This window comes from Zootermopsis nevadensis, unplaced genomic scaffold (assembly GCF_977971745.1).
Source record: "Zootermopsis nevadensis isolate Lab colony 2312 unplaced genomic scaffold, Znev_1.0 Znev_ptg000008l, whole genome shotgun sequence".
NCBI classification, from domain to species: domain Eukaryota; kingdom Metazoa; phylum Arthropoda; class Insecta; order Blattodea; family Termopsidae; genus Zootermopsis; species Zootermopsis nevadensis.
In genome coordinates, this window is record NW_028259140.1 from 13,207,105 (window position 1) to 13,225,939 (window position 18,835).

At 38.2% G+C, this 18,835-nt stretch overlaps 2 protein-coding genes across 5 annotated transcripts in view; one reads left to right on the forward strand and one right to left on the reverse strand.

Annotated features, from left to right (window-relative positions):
* LOC110840611 (uncharacterized) overlaps positions 1-18,835 on the forward strand; it is a 356,302-nt gene that overhangs the window by 158,254 nt on the left and 179,213 nt on the right. For both annotated transcript variants that reach the window (XR_015534167.1, XR_015534168.1), the window contains exon 4: positions 18,543-18,734. The gene's annotated coding sequence lies outside the window, so the exon portion shown is untranslated. The remainder of the gene's footprint in view (positions 1-18,542; positions 18,735-18,835) is intronic.
* Positions 5,887-18,835, reverse strand: part of LOC110837022 (scavenger receptor class B member 1) — a 162,225-nt gene continuing 149,276 nt past the window's right edge. For all 3 annotated transcript variants that reach the window (XM_022078769.2, XM_022078768.2, XM_022078770.2), the window contains 6 exons: positions 17,002-17,202; positions 16,689-16,916; positions 15,106-15,271; positions 14,311-14,429; positions 13,517-13,642; positions 5,887-10,588 (listed from right to left, as the gene is read on the reverse strand). In XM_022078769.2, coding sequence (XP_021934461.1) covers positions 10,088-10,588; positions 13,517-13,642; positions 14,311-14,429; positions 15,106-15,271; positions 16,689-16,916; positions 17,002-17,202 — 1,341 coding nt within the window. In that variant the 3' untranslated portion in view covers positions 5,887-10,087. The remainder of the gene's footprint in view (positions 10,589-13,516; positions 13,643-14,310; positions 14,430-15,105; positions 15,272-16,688; positions 16,917-17,001; positions 17,203-18,835) is intronic.

Consider the following 18,835-nt stretch of genomic DNA (forward strand, 5'->3'; position numbering starts at 1 on the left):
AATAAAAGGAACGAGACGCGATGGTTAGGCTTCGTCCCGTGATGTGAAGTCTGTTTTGAGCAATCGTGCCGGTAAGAGTGGATTGTTTCGAAGAAAAACAGTATTGCACATTCCTCGAGATTGCACTGCAGATGGGTTTTGCCTCCAGGTAGTGTTTCTATCGGATCACATTGATAGCTGAAACTACAACAAGACTTCAGCTTGGCAGGGTTGTCCAAGAACGTGCTACTGTGTGCAATCATATTTAAGCTGTGAGATCGTGAGCCGATGCTAATTCGTATTTGTCTCTCTGTAGAGGCAGAACAAAGGAGAAGTAATAGAAGCCTGTGGGACTGCAGCTTGTCGGCCGGGACCAGGGGCAAAGTCCCAGAATGGAACAACTTTCAAATATGTACAGACATTCTCCTCTCAAACGAATAGTTACGTTTCTGGAGAGACTTCGTAAAGCGGTATTTCTTGAAGAAAGTCGATATTCCCCCGAACCGCAATGTTATAATTCGGGATGTTTGCTGTATGATCGTCCTGATAATGGAGGCAGAAAACATCTCCGAAACGTTCGCAAACTTCTGTCAGGCTACATGGCGCAAAAACCCAGAAAACACCCATCTCAAAAAGCCTATTTGCTCGTAGTGACCTATTCTTGCTTGTAGACTGTAACTAAGACAGTGAACAGGAAATCCTATAACGTGTCTGCATGTTGGGGCTAGAAAATTCCTTTCTATGATAACCTGATCTCAGATATTCTCTATCTAATATTAAAATGACAAGGTTAACTTTATAGTGTTGTTTGTTTTGTTTGTAAGTCTGATCGTAAAACGTTTTCCAGGCATCATGACGACGCTGGCTTTCGAATAAGTGGTCGAAAACCTCCCAAGATGATTTCGCTCAATCACAGGTTAATTTACCGAAAATGACTTAACAAAAATCTGTTTACGAAACAGCTTACAGAACTACCCATTTCAATCATTCCGGAAAGGAAAAGCGAAGAGGAAAATATTCTACAAGAGAAGTGATTCCATCAACAAAGATGAATTATAATGTAATAAAAATCCTAAACTTTTAGCAAATCATTTCAGTACTTCGTAACATTTTTAGAAAGAATGAACAATGACATCACAACCTTAACAACAAAAGACACAACAAAGTACCGTTACGAAAACAATCTTTGACATCTTTCTAAATACAAATCTTATATCCACAACAACAATTAAATGAAAAGTATCGTACATTTTCTTAAATAAAAAAATCATGTGGGTATGATTAAACATCAGAAGCTTTACTCAAAAGCTGTGCAGACTATGTTAGCATTCGTTTAATTTTGCTTTTCAGTTAGTCAATGGCAGTACGCGCATTCCCAGAATTACTTAAAGTGTGAGCAAACTTTAATGTCTAATTACAAACCAGTTTCATTGCTAACAGCAATCTGTTAATACAAGTTGTCCCAAAAGATGTATACACTAGGCTGACGTTTGAAATGGTTGTGTGTACATATTTTTGGTACACTGTCTTCGTGAACGTTATGTGCAAGAGAGCACGTGATTTCTTAAACTCAAACAATTTTAATTTTTTAAAAAAAACTTCTTAGCTGATAATGTCCTACTCCGTTTTATAAATGAATATTCTTAATAATAAAATGCGTGTTGGTTTAATATCTTCTGATCTCGCTAAGGAATTTTCTTTTTTGTAAATAATTAATTATTACTGTCAAACATGAGTTTCTGTGGAATTCGAATTGTAGCTGGTCATCAGTTTAAATCATACTTTCAGAAATCTGTTGTTTTCAAATTGCATGAATGTCTTTGCTGAACAATGGATTAAAGCCAAAAACTCACAATGTTGACAAAATCAAAATTTATAAAATATTTTGAAAACAAAAAACTTTTGTCGCTATAAATATAGGGTATGATGAAACAATTTAAAAAGTACATCAATTAAGTTTATAGATCTTCAAATTAGCAATATTTAAAATGATAAAAACATTTAATGCATTTCCCCTAATCTAAGTTCTTTAGATTTTGCTATGAGGACAGTCAAATCAGTCAAGAAAACAGAACCATTGAAATCAGTCTACATTGAGAACTTTTATTCCATCATATGAACGGAATACTTTTTAGGGAACATAATATAATGAAATTAAGTAATTCTGTAATATTTTTTATATTATAAAAAGTCTAAATCACGACATGCAATCTGTTCCATAGAAGAATTTGCCTTGACTAAAAATTCTTTATTTTCACAAATTTGAACTTTCAGTGTTGGTCCTTCCAGCCATTTCTGGAATGTGTCGTACTGTGCGTGCTTCAGTATTAGTTCAAATCATATCCTGCACGAGTTATCTCGTTACAGTTACTTTCATCTCTGTTCGCGACGCGAAGCCAAGCCGAATTATTTAAGTTCGATGGTGGAGCTCGCCCAAGTTCTGATTTAGTTGTGAAAGCGAGAATTTTTATGTTGTGTGTTAAAGAAATAATTTCGAAGTTCAGAATACACCATACAAATCTGTTGCTTTTAGGTAAACCAGCTTCGTTAATTCAGAGGTTATGCTGTATTTTTGTGTGTAACAATTCATACATGAATGCCATTAAATAGTCTTCTTTAATGCGCGGAAGATCTGATAAGTAGTTAATTACGTCGAAAACATAGCTATTATCTCAGATTATATATAAAGTTAATCTTGCCAGAAATTATATTTTGTATGATGTTGATAAACGAATTAAATTCGTCAGTATTAAGTAACATTTTTTGCAACAGTGTTTCGTACGTAGGTTAATTAATCTCACGGGAAGATCGCAATAAAACTAATCTTAGTAAAATAGGTTGTGAAGATGTGTACCAAATTGAACTGGCACGTGACAGGATATACTGGTAAGATCGTGTACCATTAATGCACATGAATTTTATATTTTGACAGAATCTGTTGACAGATTGAATAACAGTTATTTAAGAAAAATTCAATAGTTCATTACGCTATGAATTTTGTGGTTTGTAATCATATCTGTTGGTGATTGTAGCATATGTCCCTTTCAGACGTTGTCTGTGTTACTGTTTTATGGTTTAAAGCAAAGACGCTGTGAATCCAATAGGTTACTTGAACAGAAGGCTGCGTTTTCAAGGGCTTTGTTTTGAAGCTGGCTGACTTCAGAAAGAACGATTACACTAGAAGGGGAAATGAGCAATTGTTGATTTTGGCTATTGTTTACTTGTGCTCAGTTCTGAATAGTAATGCCACAGTTCCAGTTCCCCTAACGTAGTTCTGTTATCTGTTGTTCTGTGCGGTATAAGACACTTTGTTTGTGTGCTAAAGGAAATAGATACAAGAAATGCGTTTAAATATTTCCCAGAGGAAGAAAATTTAGGGTTAACTGCTCCACTTTCAATCAGCGAATCCACTGAGAAGTTTCTGGTTGTTACCTAATCATATTTTGCGTTGCAGAAGTGCTTTTACAGTAAACACGAATTAATTTGAAGATATTTTCATCTCATTATTGATCAGTATCTTCGTTACAATACACAGATATTCTTGTAAATCAAGGTTATGAGGCAATAACTATGTTCCGCGCATAAATGAATACAATTTTGTATTATATACTAAATATAAATGTAATCATGTATTTATTACATTTGTAATCACACTTTATGTACCATAGTCGTACATACATTTTGCATTATTTACATATATATATATATATATATATATATATATATATATATATATATATATATATATATATATATACACACACAGTGGTTTATAAAATGAGATGAGATTGATTAATTAACATAACAGGAATTAACACTGTGGCAGTGTCTGTCTGTCCTCTGCCTGGAGTCGATGTCCGCTACAACGAGTTATTCATGAAAGCTGACTCTTAACTCGGAAAGAATCTTGTTGTATCGAATTTGGATTGAAATGGAGTAGAATAGTTTTGAACACTGCCACTCTTATTACAGAGTAGTAGGAGGAAGAAATGTGGAAAATTACGTGATTTTTCAGGTTGGTTTCTATTTTCCAATGAGTGATTAGTTGACTTTAGTTTCTCGATGTATGATCCAGTCTACAGGTTACTAAAATTTCTTCTGCAGTTATAAAAATTATTACTATAGAGCAGAGGACATACATATTAACTAAATAATACATTTTTAAAAATTGCTTCCATTCCAAATTCTCAGTTTTATTCCCTGTGTAATGCCAGGGTGTTTTCTTGTGATTGTGCCATTAGAAAATCATCATTCTGTACGTCTTAATTTACACATAATTAAATCATTTAAAATTGTGGTAGTAGGGGGGATTAAACCCCCTTGCTACAGGGCTGCTGGCTGGACTTTTAAGTCGAGCATTAGCTTCTTCATCTTCTTCTATGGCTCTCCGGTCCGTATTCGGTCCATGGCCTCTTCAATTCTCCTCTTCCATTCGGTCCTCTGTTAGGTCCGTCTGTCCGAGGCTTTGATTGAGGTTTCGAAACATCTTCCTTTTTACGGTGCAAGGTTGTTAGCCTTGCGACCAACCCCCAGCTTAAGTATATTGATATAGAAAACTCAGGCGCGGAACTTTAAAAAATGATATGCCTCAGTCAGAGCTGGCCGTATTTAAGCGTTATTAGAGTATGTAGAATGTGAAAGCCACATATCAAATCACATGTGAAATTTCAGTTATATCAGAGATTGGTAAATTTATAATTAGCCTGTTATCACAGTTTTATCTTTTTTTATTATTATCATTCTAACCTACGCTACAATTTTATTTTGTAATTTATTCCGGAGCAAATACTGTACGCTTAATACAACATGCAGCCATCTGTGCTTAGGATGATGATCTATTGTCGCATGTTGAATGTAAACGTGCTAAGGGGATTCTGAATTTAGGTGTCAGTTTGCTGTAAGAGGTAGAGAAGGTCTATCACTGTCTGGGGCTTTAATCTTTGGAACTGGACAACAGGTTGAAGAAAGGAGGTGGACCTAAGTCTCTTGAGTTTACTTTTTCGTGTTGGTTCTTATAAAAATTGAGCCCAACTGTCAATTGTGCAAGTCATAATGCAGCGTGAGTATTTTACGTAATGAACGAGTAGACTATAATATCATGTGAAGTCTTCGTATTTATTTGCAGAAGGGGTTTGTTTTAATAACACGCCTGATTCCTTATATCTGGGTGAAGGAGGGTGTCTTGGGTATTCTTGTGGAAGGTTTGCCAGAATATGAATACATCGCATACTGTATTCATAAATTAATTCTCCTCCTGCTCTGTTAAAATGAAAGTTTGAAGTGGAAACTGTAAAAATTTTACAAGTTACGAATTTTAGATTTTATGAGCGTAATGGCCACGTGACTGCTCTGCCAAAGTCGGCAACATTCTCACGATATTTATCTTGTTTGCATTTGTCAGAGGATTCAGGGAATCTGAGGAGACATGACTGTTAATTTACAGATTAAAACGTTTTACTGAGTCATCTCCAGTCTTTCCTGAGTATTGCATGTAGGAAAATGTGTCCTTAATATGTTTTTAACCTCACATTTATTTATTTACTTACTTATTTATTATGTTGGACATAAAATTAAAATCCTGCTAGTGTATGCGTTATGGACAGGGCATTTGCTTTGTTTTTTATAACTACACGGTCGATTTTTATGAAATTAAAAATTATTTGGTAAATATAATTTTCGTACATATTAAATTGTAAGAATTTGGAATTTTTTAAATTTGTAAGTAAATGATTATTTGTACCTATGAAATGTATAATGGTATGTCTAAAACTATGTGAAACCATAATTACAGCTTCTACTAAGATACATGTTTTAATTCACATATTTAATTTCTTATATGATGAGAATTTTTTTAAAAAAGTTATTGCTGTGGAATGCAGAAAAAGGAGTTGGATTGCCAGAGGCATATTATTAGCAAACACCTTGTTTTATTGACAGGTGAACAATAATACATATTATACTTAATTTCTTGCAATGTTACAATCTATAGGACAACATAACAAGGTGTCTATACTAAATGTCACATGACATATATAAACTTCGTAAAAAATAAAAATACAATAGGAAGCAGTAGACAATCTACTTACAAATGCATTATCAAGATGACAAAATCAATTCTTGATAAAACCATATGGTTTATGGCAAGAAATTATGAAGAAGTGGGGTTTATGAATAACATCAGTCACATTTCTCAAACCAACCAATTTTCTACGCCACACCCAGTTTAAGAAGTATGTTGTTTGGTTTTCTGTCCCCCCTGATTTGTTATGCCACTAGACGCAAACTTATCTTTTTTAATGAGACGGCTTTTCACACACGTGCAGATTAATTTTAGTGACAAAGCACGCGCGCAGTAATTCAGCGTTTATTTCCTGGTCCTAATTAAATGGGGGCAAATTATTAGCATTTCATTTACTGCCTTGAAATTTCTGGAAAAGAATGCCTTCAAGATCTGCAGGCCTCTTTAAAATATGAATTTATCCGATTAATTTCCTAAGTGTTTATTGAAGGTTTCAAAAACTGCACAGGCAATGAAACGTGATGTTGTTCTTCATGGACTTGGGGGGGGGGGGGGGGGGGGGCAGCCTCTGCATTCATCACGTGCCTGAAGTGTTAGATGTGTTGGATTTCAGTACTACTTTCGTTGTCGAAAAGTTCACAATCTTATTTCATTGTCATAGACGGTATTTATGCTCTGAATTGAGGAGAATATCAATAAATTGGTTTATAAATAAATATTTATTAATATTTAAATACCATGGACTCTTGATTATCTGCTCTGTGGATCAACAGTGATGTTTTTCCCACTGTAGGACATTTTGAACATTTTAATTTCACTTTAATCTTTTATCCCAGGACCAGGGCGTGATTGCCATGAATAGAAAGCTGTATAGACGACGCCTTTTTCAATGTAATTATATCTTAATATTTTTAAAATTAAAATAGCAACTGTCTTACATTCTATTTCTGAGGTACGAAAGGAATAAAATGTGGTTACTGCAAGAAAATTTGTCCTGACATTTAGAAAGAAGAATGCGTAGGTTCTGAAGAAGAGGAGATCTCGGTAGGCAAGTTAGCCACCGTCTTCAAATATACATTGGGCTGTGAAAATGTCAACAGTAACAATTTTTGAGAATGGTTTGAAATCTACTGTATGAAGCCAGGTCAGTTTAGTGACAATGAAATTATGAGGTTGGCAAAGGACAGACAGGGCAAACGGAAGTTGGCGCTCTGAAAATAAAGATGTCGCTATAATCCCTGGAAAATGTATCGGCCATTGACCTAAAGACGAATGGACCAAAAATTTGTTAGATTACTTCGGACACGAAGAAATCACGCTTCTCTCTGACTCCGTTATCACAGATAATCAAGAGTGATGTAATTACTAAAACATTACAGTGACGTATGAAATGGCATAAACAATAAACATAAAGATACATACGAGGCGCGTCCACAAAGTAAGTTTCCCACTCGTCCCACAGCTAGCAAACCTTATATTGCGCGAAGCGACTGTGCGTACGTGATAGAGCAATGACGTAGCATGGCGCTTACACTAACGGCACTTCCCGCGTTCTCACAGTAGCATCGTTGCAGCTGTTGAAGATGGAGGTTCTTATTCCAGCTCCCGCCGACTGTGAAGTGCGGTCAGTGATAACGCTAGGCCGCACACGGCTCGACGGACAGCAAGTCTCCTGCAGGAGTTCAGCTGGGAGGTGTTTAATCATTCACCCTACAGCCCGGACCTCGCTCCCAGTGATTTCCATCTTTTCCTACACCTCAAGAAATTCCTGTCCGGTCAGCGTCAGCGTTTTGAGAATGACAGAGAGGCGGAGATGGTTGTCACACAGTGGTTCCAATCCCAGGCGGCAGACTTCTATGACACAGGTATTCAAAAGTTGGTCCCACGGTATGACAAATGTCTCAATTCCGGTGGCGAATATGTTGAAAAATAGCTGGACACTTGCTGTATCTGTTGCAATAAATATTCCCATGAAATTGTGTTTTGTTTCTGTAAACGGCCCCAGGAAATCTTACTTTGTGGACGAGCCTCGTATAATGGGTTCTGTTACGTAGAATACTTTGATCAGTAAATGATTATGCAAACAACACTTCTCCTTTTGTAAGTTGTGCCGTTGAACTGAGATTTGAGAAACGCACAAATAACTGATGCCCCACTCTTGGACATTAAAAATGTTTCTCATCCAAACAGTACTGTGATGAATGTTGATACGTAAATCAAATACGAACACTGAGTAAACTGATGAAGTGATGATACTGACAGTTTTACCAGTACACGGAGAAAACTACGACTGTCACAGAAGTTACTTTAGCCTGATTTGTTTAGAAATCTGAAGTGTCTTTTAGCGACAAAATACAATACTGAGTCATAAGTTCTTCCCAAGCAGTCCTGTAACCGAGGCACAATGTTTGCTTGGGGGCCTGGACTTTGAACTTAGGCCTTCATTTTGTAAAGCTTCTTATGAGTTAGAACACTATATCGTTATCACTAGAAGATGTCATCTAATGCAGGCAGGTTTTCTGTGTTCTACAGATCTGTAACTTTGACAGCTGCGTACAGGTTGGGACGCGGAGGACAATGAATCTTCATCACAATATTTACTAGAAAGCTCTGTACTTTGACAGTATTTTATGACAATACTAGTTAATTGCTGATTCCTTTTGGGTTACAGCAGCATGTTCTTTGGCAAAATGATAGTGGTGGAATGTTCCTCGAAAATGTTTTCTAAGCAAAATAGTGTTACAAACCAAATGACGTAAGGAGTTTCATGTCACTGTGAGATTATGGATTATGAAAGTTCTAGAGAGTCTTTGTGGTTTGGGGGACTTAGTTTGATGACCACCATACAAGTATTAGCCTGAACATTATGTCAGGGCTACTATCTTTCATGGTTCGCAGGATTTGCATTTATGAGGTGCCAAGGTAGGTTGATGGAGGATAACCATGACTCACCCCATCGTATCATTCGTTTGGTGAATGTAATCAATTTCAGTGAGATTTTTAGGTTCACACTGCAATGACTGTCTTCAGGGATGCTGTGTGCGAGACAGCAAACACCTCTTAAACATTGGTAATGATCTACCAGACTATACAATGCATGATTTCAAAAGACAGTCAAATTTTTATCCAATTTAAGTTGTGGTATTGTTTAGTAGTTGTTAATTTTTATAAGTATATATTCTCTCAAATATATATATCGATTAATTTAAGCTGTGTGGAATGTTGAGTGGTGATCTGTATAATATATCGGAAGTTTGTAATTTGTGGATCATTCTTCTCGATTTATTGTAGGGGAGACAACTTGATGTTTTGAGTGGAAAGATTTAAAACATGTCTAATGAAAGAAGTTCTCTATTGTACTGAGATCTACACTGGAAAATGTTCAGTACTCTGTGCCTGATAAGCCATTGTACTTACGTGTGATGGCTCCGTAATGACACTTGAAATATAATTGCTATTGTGGACAAAGCCATCATTCATTCCTTGAAACTCTTTTTAATTTGGCAGGAACTTCACCAGGGTCTGTGACTTCTTGTGTCATCATGGAGACCTTCTTTACTAACTTTATCCAGGTTTTTAATTCTAATAACTCTGTGGGAGTCTCTTTCTGACCCTGGATTTCTTCCACGTACAACTACACTACTAGTACTCCGTTTGTGCTGGTTCCACCAGCACTCACAACCTTGTCCTGTGCCACAGTCCGCACTAATCTCACGACATAACATAACAAAACTTTCCATCGCTAATCTTCAGTGACTGACTGATTGATTGATTGTCAGTCTGGGCAAGAGTCTGCAGGAGAAGCCATATGTCAGACAGACAGACGTAAAGTCATTTTTTGTTTAAATCAAAGTGGCTTCGATTCCAGAGCTTGTACACAGTTGTAAGATAGTTGTGGAGATTTATCTCACAATTAAAGCACATTTATACTACTTCTCTTGAAGGCAAACCGTTGCTGGAATAATATCCACAAAGTTAGGGTTAATGTCTGTTGTAGAAATATTTCAGAGTCTTCTAAATATTCCTGAGTTAAGAACGAATGCCTATCAAGGAAGTCAAACAAGTTTCCAAACTAACTTTGCTTTCAAGTCACACAATGGCCTCCTTCAGTAGAGCTAAGTTAATCAGATCATACTGGGGTGGAGGCTTTTCAGTATTGTCACAGCTGTAATTATCAATACCTTCATCTGAACCTGGAGTTATGATGTTAGATGCGCCACCTGCTAGTATGTCCATCTCTGTGCTGTTCAGGTTGTCCTCGGGGACGTCGTCAGATTCTGCTGCTATAAGAAGTGAACTGTAGAATGCCTCCGCCTCTTTTACTTTATCTGAGCTGGGTCTGTTCTCGTTGGCCTTCGTGTTCTTGATGTGAATTCGCTTCAGTTCCCGAGAGTTCCCACTACTGAAGTCCATATTAGCTGACTTCTTCTGAAGGTCTCTGTTGAGTAGGAGGATGCGCGATATGCTACCTAGCAGAAACATGATGCCAGTGCTGAACAGCAAGTACATCAGCACTTTCTCAACCACTGGCAGAACATTCAAGTACAGGATGAAACGGTTGTTGAGATCTTCCGGAAGTTTGGACATTCGCTACAATAAAACAAGTTCATTTGTTAAGATGGTATAGTTGCGTCATATTGTGGAGATATATATTTAATTAATTATTCTTGTCCGTCTAATCACAATTTAAAATTTAAAATTAAGATAATTAAAATATCATGTGATGTTCCTTATCGAAACATTCGATTTACATTTAGAACATCTTTTTCTTACGACATGTTTCTGTTCTTAAATTTTAAATTGTGATTAGACGGACAAGAATAATTAATTAAAAAAGTTCATTTGTTATTTGATGTGAAGCTTTCACGGCGGCTTTCATTAATAAAGTTTTCTCGGGCTATCAGTCGTGTTAGATGGTGATTAATCGTCGAAGTTTCGAGGACCATCTCTGTCCTCGAAACGTCGAAGATTAATCACCATCTAACACGACTGATAGCCCGAGAAGACTTTATTAATAAGTTCATTTGTTATTTACTGATGATGCACCAACTATCCACATTATGAACTATCAGCCTGCCATTAAGGAAACAGGTGATGCCATATTGAAGGAAACTGTTTGATTCCTTACGCAGAAATGATTGCAATTTTATCTGAAAATTATAAAAAAAATTCTTCATTTGTGTGTTCTGGCCTTGTTGGTCACATGCAAAGTAGAAAACGTCTCCTGTCTCGCTGCCAGCCTCACCTCTGCACGATGCAACCCGTTCTCACACACAAGGCTTTGATAATTGATTCATGGAAATCTAACTGGAGGAAGACCCCTACTTACTGCGAATTGTCCAAAATCACTGCATTGTAAGCTTGGCATCCTCTTTGGAGGTGATACCACTGAATCAGATGGCTACATATAGCCGAAACATGTTGTGTAAGTTCCATATGTAAATCGAGTACTCGATAGGGAACATAATATGATATTTTAATCTTTTAATTTTATTGTGATTGACGGTTATTTTTAAATATTTAAATATTTTAATACTATTAATTCACAATATGACGCATCTACAACACCTTACAATTGTTATGTCTGGTATGGATGAATTGTCATTGCCATGTTACAGGTAAATGAAGCTGTCAGGTTTGATTAGTGTGACACAAATATTTTTAATAGTTGTTAAAAGCTGAACGTATGATCGAAACATTTGAGTAAGTTAAAATTCAATTTGGGTCTGATTTCAGGGTAAAAGTATTCAGATTGTCTTCTGAATATGTTTAAACCCCTTAAAAGTGTCACTGTTTATTGACCATCAGTTTTGGCATTAAAGTGGAGATTACAGAAAATTAAAATTTCTTATGTTTCGTTGTATTTATTTTTAATGGTACCAGATGCTACGTGAAGTATCGTATGTAATATGTTGAGCGTAAAATAAAATACAAAATTCTGTATTATGTATCTGAACTAATTACTCATAACTTTTATAATAGGTTCTACCTAAACCGTGTATTATGCCATACAGCAATGTGCTTTGCTATGATGATGTTTCTTGGAGCAAAATATATATCAATTTTTACGAATATATACAAAATTAATCACGCCCGTCTGCTGTCCGGTAAATTTATTCTGTTCCTTAATAACTTTATAAATTTCAGTTAATTGGTTTAATTCACTTGTGCCATCCACGTAACTAATGGTTCCGCAACATTTTCAACTTTTTGCCTCCCAAATTTCCATATATTTTCTTCAATTTCTTTCTTTCTTTAACAGAGAATATCTGCAACACATCACTGACCGATGACTGTGCGTCATATTGTTGGCAGTATTTCTTTGGATATTGTTCTTTGTACGCGTACACGTGTTTTTTATTCACCAATGCACAACCTTGCCCATTTCCTCAAGCCACGCGACTAACTGCCTGGATTCGGAACGTCGCCATTTATACCACTGACCTCAAGAAAGAATTAAACTCCCTCCCCGAGGCACTACAGGTGATTTTTTGCACAATTACGTTTCATGTACTTTGCAGAAGTTCTTGATGTGCTGTAGCGATGACGTGTTTAAGGGGACTGTGTATGTACCAGGTAGAAACAAAACAAGCTAAGACCCACATAGGGCCATAACGTTGCAAGAAGGAGAAGGTGATTCCTTATGAGTTGATGGCCATATGTAACATTAGCACTTTATTGGACTTTATGCAGTAAACAGACTTTAATATGAGCAAGTTTTCATGTCCCATTAAAACTTATGTTTTTTTATTTATAATGTATTTGACAAGGCTATCAGTAGCTTAAAGTAAATGGCGTTGATGGGATTGTTGATGAATTTTATTTATTTAGTGTTCTGTCTGACGACAGGTCCATATGAACAGGATCCTTCCATCCTTTTCTCGGACTGGGACCTGTTCATATACGTTCTTGGCAGATGATCCAGAAGTGGTTTGCCATTGCCTTCTTCTGTGTGTGAATGGAGTAATTGCTGGGATGCCACGGAGAAACCGGGGAAACCCCCGGAGGAAAATTCAGTGTTGCCTAGATCACGGCCTTGCCCAACACAAGTTATAAATTCGGCCACGCCGGGAATCGAACCCGAGACCCCAGGATTACAAGGCCAGCGTTCTAACCGCTAGACCACCTCATCTTATTATTATTATTTAGTGTTCTGTCTGCCGACAGGTCCGTATGAACAGGATCCTTCCATCCTTTTCTCGGACTGGGACCTGTTCATATACGTTCTTGGCAGATGATCCAGAAGTGGTTTGCCATTGCCTTCTTCTGTGTGTGAACCGCTAGACCACCGTGGCATAACGAATAACGAATTAAAAAGGGTATGGGAGGAAGTATGTAAGATACTGCCTTATAATTTGCCTGGAGGGACTGAGGAAAACCACGAAAGACACTCAAGGATAGCCAGCCCGCAGGCTGAAATTTTAATCCAGGACTTCCCAGATGCAAAGTAGGAATGCTAACCACTGAATCGCAACATTTGTAAGGTCGTGTAAAAAATGTTGTGTGCGCATTACTTACAAATTCAGTCCACAACATTGGCAGCACCATGTCGCTAAACTTGGCAGCTCTTGTAATTCCACTGACGTCACCAAGTACCATGTTGATCTGGAATCGCACCGTTACGTCCAGAGGCAGACCTGATTTCTGCAATAAATATTTGAAAAGTAAAGGCCGTGCAGTTATCAGGTGCTATTATGAGCGCATGCAGTTTAAGGTTTCTATGTGTTCCAATTGATAATATTAAAGATATTATGCAGTAGGCCTTGTCAGAATTTCTTGGACATTCTGTACTTATTGTATGCAATGGAAGTAAGACTCAGTTTTTATGCTTGTCTGGAAGTGATGTCCAGCTTTTCTATCGATGGCACAAAGTTAAGAAAATTTGCAAGACATATTTAGATTATAAGCGTAATCTTCTTTAGAAATACTTTAAATGGATTGCTTATCTTTGTTAACACACACACGAAAAGAAAAAGAAACTTCTTTAAAGAATTAATTTTTAAATTAAGAAACACAAATTTCTATATATTAACAACTAGAATTTTCATATTCTGGTAATTTATGTATTTCAAATTTGTAAACTGAATGAGGATTCAAAGGAGTCCTAAAATTTGAATCCTGTGTGTATGATGCGGTTCAATCCTTGGTTACGTATTTATTTAAGTATAATTATCAAGTTGTATGCAATTTTATCATCAAGCTCATTGAGATTAAATTAATGTCTTAAAGTTATTATTAAACTCTGAGAGGCATGCAAGAGCTCCAGGATGATATTCAGTTCAAAAGGAGGAATTTAAATCTGTGGACCTTACAGGTTCGATGTAGAAGTGTGACTCATGCTTCTGCTTGTCAGGATGTGAACCCTCCACGGCGTCCACTAGCATCGGATCGCCCTGGTAGAAATGAGGGTATGACACACCGATGGGAAAACCTGCATACAAGGTGCCATATTGTTTTACAGAAGTATAGTACTAGTAGAGTACAGTGGAATAATGCCCATACCAAATTTCGTCAAAATGCGTTCACTGGTTGTCAAGTTGAACATGCGATAAGCCTTATATTTGCTCATTTGAAAACACATCATGCAAAGAACTTATAATAAAGAGATAAAACCGTGACTGCTTTACAGATAGACGAAGGAGAATGTTCAAGAACATGCACCAGTTTAAGAAGAAAACTTTTTAGTGACTCGAGGCAGGAGTTTAATTGTAATTTTTGGAATTATTGCCAAGAAATACACAATGAAGTCGATCTGCTCTGTTGAGGATCCACAAACTCAAAGTTATACCAAAGAGTGCTTGAATTATACCAACTCCAGTCTAGTATATCTGTTGTTATTGTAATGTTTTGAAGACTGAGAATCCATTCAGAAAATGTGATATGTCCTTATTTATTATCTTACACTGTGGTATAGTCAAATGTCTGAAGTATACAGCAGTTCCTCCAAGTTCAATATTCATTTCGTTTTCTTCTGTATCTGCATAATGCAGGCTAGATATATTAATACTGAGTGGAACAAAAAGCCAGTTTCGTGGTTGAAGTTGGGTCAGGCCTGAGGGTTACCTTAGGGTTCGTGATTGATCTCCTTGGACTGCGTCTGTACTCACCATAGTAGCAGTCTTGTACATCAATGAGTCCTGCTGGCAAACACTTGCCATTACGGCAAAAGCACTTGTTCTCCGGGATCACTTCCCCGTTGTCCAGGCTGTTGTTGGGGAACGTGAAGCGATATGACTGCAGGCCCATAATTGTCTTCATTTCATTGGTGAACCTCTGAAATGGAACGTAGAATCGTACAATCTAGAGCAGTGGTATTCAACCTGGGGTACGCGAAGACATCTTAGGGGGTACGTAAAATTTTAAAAAAATATATAATTTTATGATAATCACTGAATAATCAGTAATGTAATTTATTTAATTTATTTTAGATGTAGATTATATACTATGTATAACTTGAATTATACACCAAAAACTTTGGGGGTAAAGAGTTGAAGAGAAATTATGTCGGGGGGGGGGGGGGGGGGTACGCGAACAAAAAAGGTTGAATACCACTGGTCTAGAGAAGTGCGTCATACCTTTCAGCGAAGTTATCACGGTTCACAGATTTAAAATTAACGCTTATTTCTGTACTTTAACCACGTTTTACCAACTGCGTGATTTATTTATCGAGTTATGGATGATACAACTGGACGTACGTGAAAGGGGGTGGTCATGGCTCTGTTCTTGCAGTTTTTCTTGGGGGGGGAAGATTTTGGATAGCCTCGGGAAAACCGCGATATTTTTCCGGCGATGAGGATGACGAGGCATCGACCTATGAGCCGACATGGCGTCAAAACCGAGAAGAACATCCTTTTGAAAAGAACCGTTTGCATATTCGGGCCGAGGACCTCTCAGCTGCGAGGAGAGAGAATGCTAACCACCGTTCCACCGCCTTATGCTAATTACGTAACCTATCGCTTGCAGTGAATCTTTGGCCTGGTGAGATTGTTTATTCTCTCTACGTGGAATGTTTTCTGTTGCGTTCATTTACTTCTGGAGTGTCCCTCTGCCACGTTACTGAATTAACTCCGAAAATCTGTTGAGACAGACCGACAGATTGACGTGTTATGTGGCGTAATGAGACCATCAAAGGGGATAACGAACAGAGCCCTTCACCGCAAGACCTTGCCTTGTGCAGTAAATTTACATTCAGGATGGAACATATTAGTTGTCTTCTGGGTTGTTGCGCCGTGTAGTCTGGTAGACGTTTACCAACGTTTTAGAGGAACTTGCTGCCTTCATCATCAGGGCAATCGCACGACGTAACAACCCAGAAGACACCCATTTGCATCCCACCTCAAATCTCACACTGATTACTTAATTAACCACGGTGGCTCAGTCGGTAAAGAGACACATTACGAACTCGCTGATTGGATTAGATTCCGGGCATAGGCTGTGATTTTCTCTTCCTGGACCCACCTGGCTTCCTTTTGAATGTCTTCGGGAACTCTGTCCCAGGTAGACGCGACACTAGAGTGATATACTCACTGATGAACAACTTTACTGTCGTATTTCAGTGAGACCCATTTATCTTGTCGTCTTGTAAGTCGACAGTGACGGCATGAATTTTGTTATGAACTGCTGCTGTTCTCACAACGAAATTATCAGCGCAGACATTAGGCAGTCGCGGTAATAACAGTGAGAAGCGTACCGTGGGCATTGCCCGGCAGACGGACTTCCGGTAGAAGTACACGGTGTCGTTGGGTTGTAGGAGAGACGGGAACTTGGTGGCGTCACTCGCTCCCCTCACGTTACTGCAGTGTTCTCCCTTCCAGTGGGGTAGCAGCGGTGACCCTCTGTACGTGTCGATGAGGCCGGACTTCCGCACGTCCGTCTCGCCCGTGTACACCGTCGAGAAGTCGCCGTCGAAGTCGTACATCTGGACAAGGCAACATTCCCGTTAGCGGCACGTCTGAATCACCAGAGTGAACGGAACTGGTGTCAGACCATGGGATGTGACTCACCCTGTCTATAAGCCCCAGCTTGTCGAACTTGATCCACGTCGGCATGAATTTGTTGCCGAGGGTCACCAGCGGGTTCTTGTAGCCGAACATGAAATCTCGCGCGGTGATGGTGACCAGCCCCTCTGATTTAGTCTGTCCCGCCAGTAGGTTGATACCCATCCTGGTGAAGAAGGACGTGTCCTTCACCACATCGGCGATACTCTGCAACAGAACACAGCTACTGTTTGTAACCAAAAGTCTTTTTCGTTGCCATGATACAGGGTGTGTCATTTAAAACGCAAGTCAAAAATCACGTACTGTGCTACAAAAATGAAACCAGAAAGAATTTAACCCCTGGTTAACACTCTCTGAGCCTCCACCGTGGTACGTGAGTCGAAGTTATGGATGTACTGATTTCAAGTAGTGAATCAGCTACAAAAGTTTAACGTTGGCATTGGCTTCGTCGTATTTTGCATGAAGGGGTTCATGTGTAGCATTTGGGGTTGCTTTTTAAATGGAATATTCCGTAAATTTTGGCATTGAATATCAATATATGAGAAGTGTTAGGCCTGCTACGTTTTGAATGGTTGTGCACATTGGCCGTACACTCTTTGATTTGAAGCAGTGGATTCAAATCTATAGACTATATTCTGGTTGCTTTGTGCAATTGTGCAATGATGCCAACACGCAGGCGCATTGTTAAGCAATTATGAAGTTTCATAACCAAATTTTAACAAGGTCAAAGTTTGTAGGGCTTTACGTTTATTTAGTAGGCAAGTATATTTTGTAAGTTCTATTTAGATGTCCTTGGTCAGTATGTGAAATATGTCTGTAGTTTCCTGTCCATATTGAAAACACGACGTTCCATGACATGAGCGCTGTGAAGAATAAGGATGCATGTTCTTAACGAGCACAAACGAGAGTGGGTGGGCTATGGCGGCCATGTGCTTTTCTGACAAATGACAGCAGCTTCTTTCAACTGGTGCTGCCATCTACTGCTTTTGGTGTAGTTAACAAGATGGCTCTGTTCATGTTATGTAATTCTTTTGATTTAAATATCCGAACCGAGTAAACTTCGCCTGGAATTTATACATTAAGACGACTTGGCTGCATACGTGATCATTAATTTCTAATCAAACACACTTTATCCACTCGTTGCCCTGTTGACTTCAGTGACATCCTGAAGTTTAAATAATGACCGTTATATCCCCCAGGGGTGGGCAATACTTCTTCAGTTAACACTTCATAGAATGTCTTTAATTAAATGCATTTCATGCTGCGGGAATATATTCCCTTCAGACTAAGTGCCCATTTATGTAAAATTGTAAGTTTCTCAGGCGACTGCCATTTTCCCGGACTAGCCATCACTTCGTATTTGGGAGATCCCAGGCAAGGTTTCGATGCCGGCTTCTTGATTTATTCTTGCATCATTTATCACGTCCAGTTCTTTATACGTCTGCGCGTTTTGTAATTACGGTTTGTGTCTGAGATCGTCGAATGGTGGCGTCTGAGAGTAGCCGGCGTGTGTCTTCATTGTGAACGTATTTATTTCTTTTTTTTAGGGTCAAACTGTGATCTGCGTTGTCTAACGCGGACTTTGAAGTTGGACGTGGAGAAGATGCACCTCCGGGCTTTGGATGACGCAATTCCTGCCCTCATACTCGATCGTCAGCTTGAGAGAAGTCGCCTTCATAATCAATCAAATACGTCCCCCCAAGCATCTCTGCGTTGCTGACTCCTAGGATGAACATTCGGTAAGTTATTTCTCTCTTTCTTTCTACGTGCACGAAGTACTTTTGTTCTGAGATTGTGACTGAAATGCGTAAAAGTTTATTTTCCGAAATGGTAGCTGCTT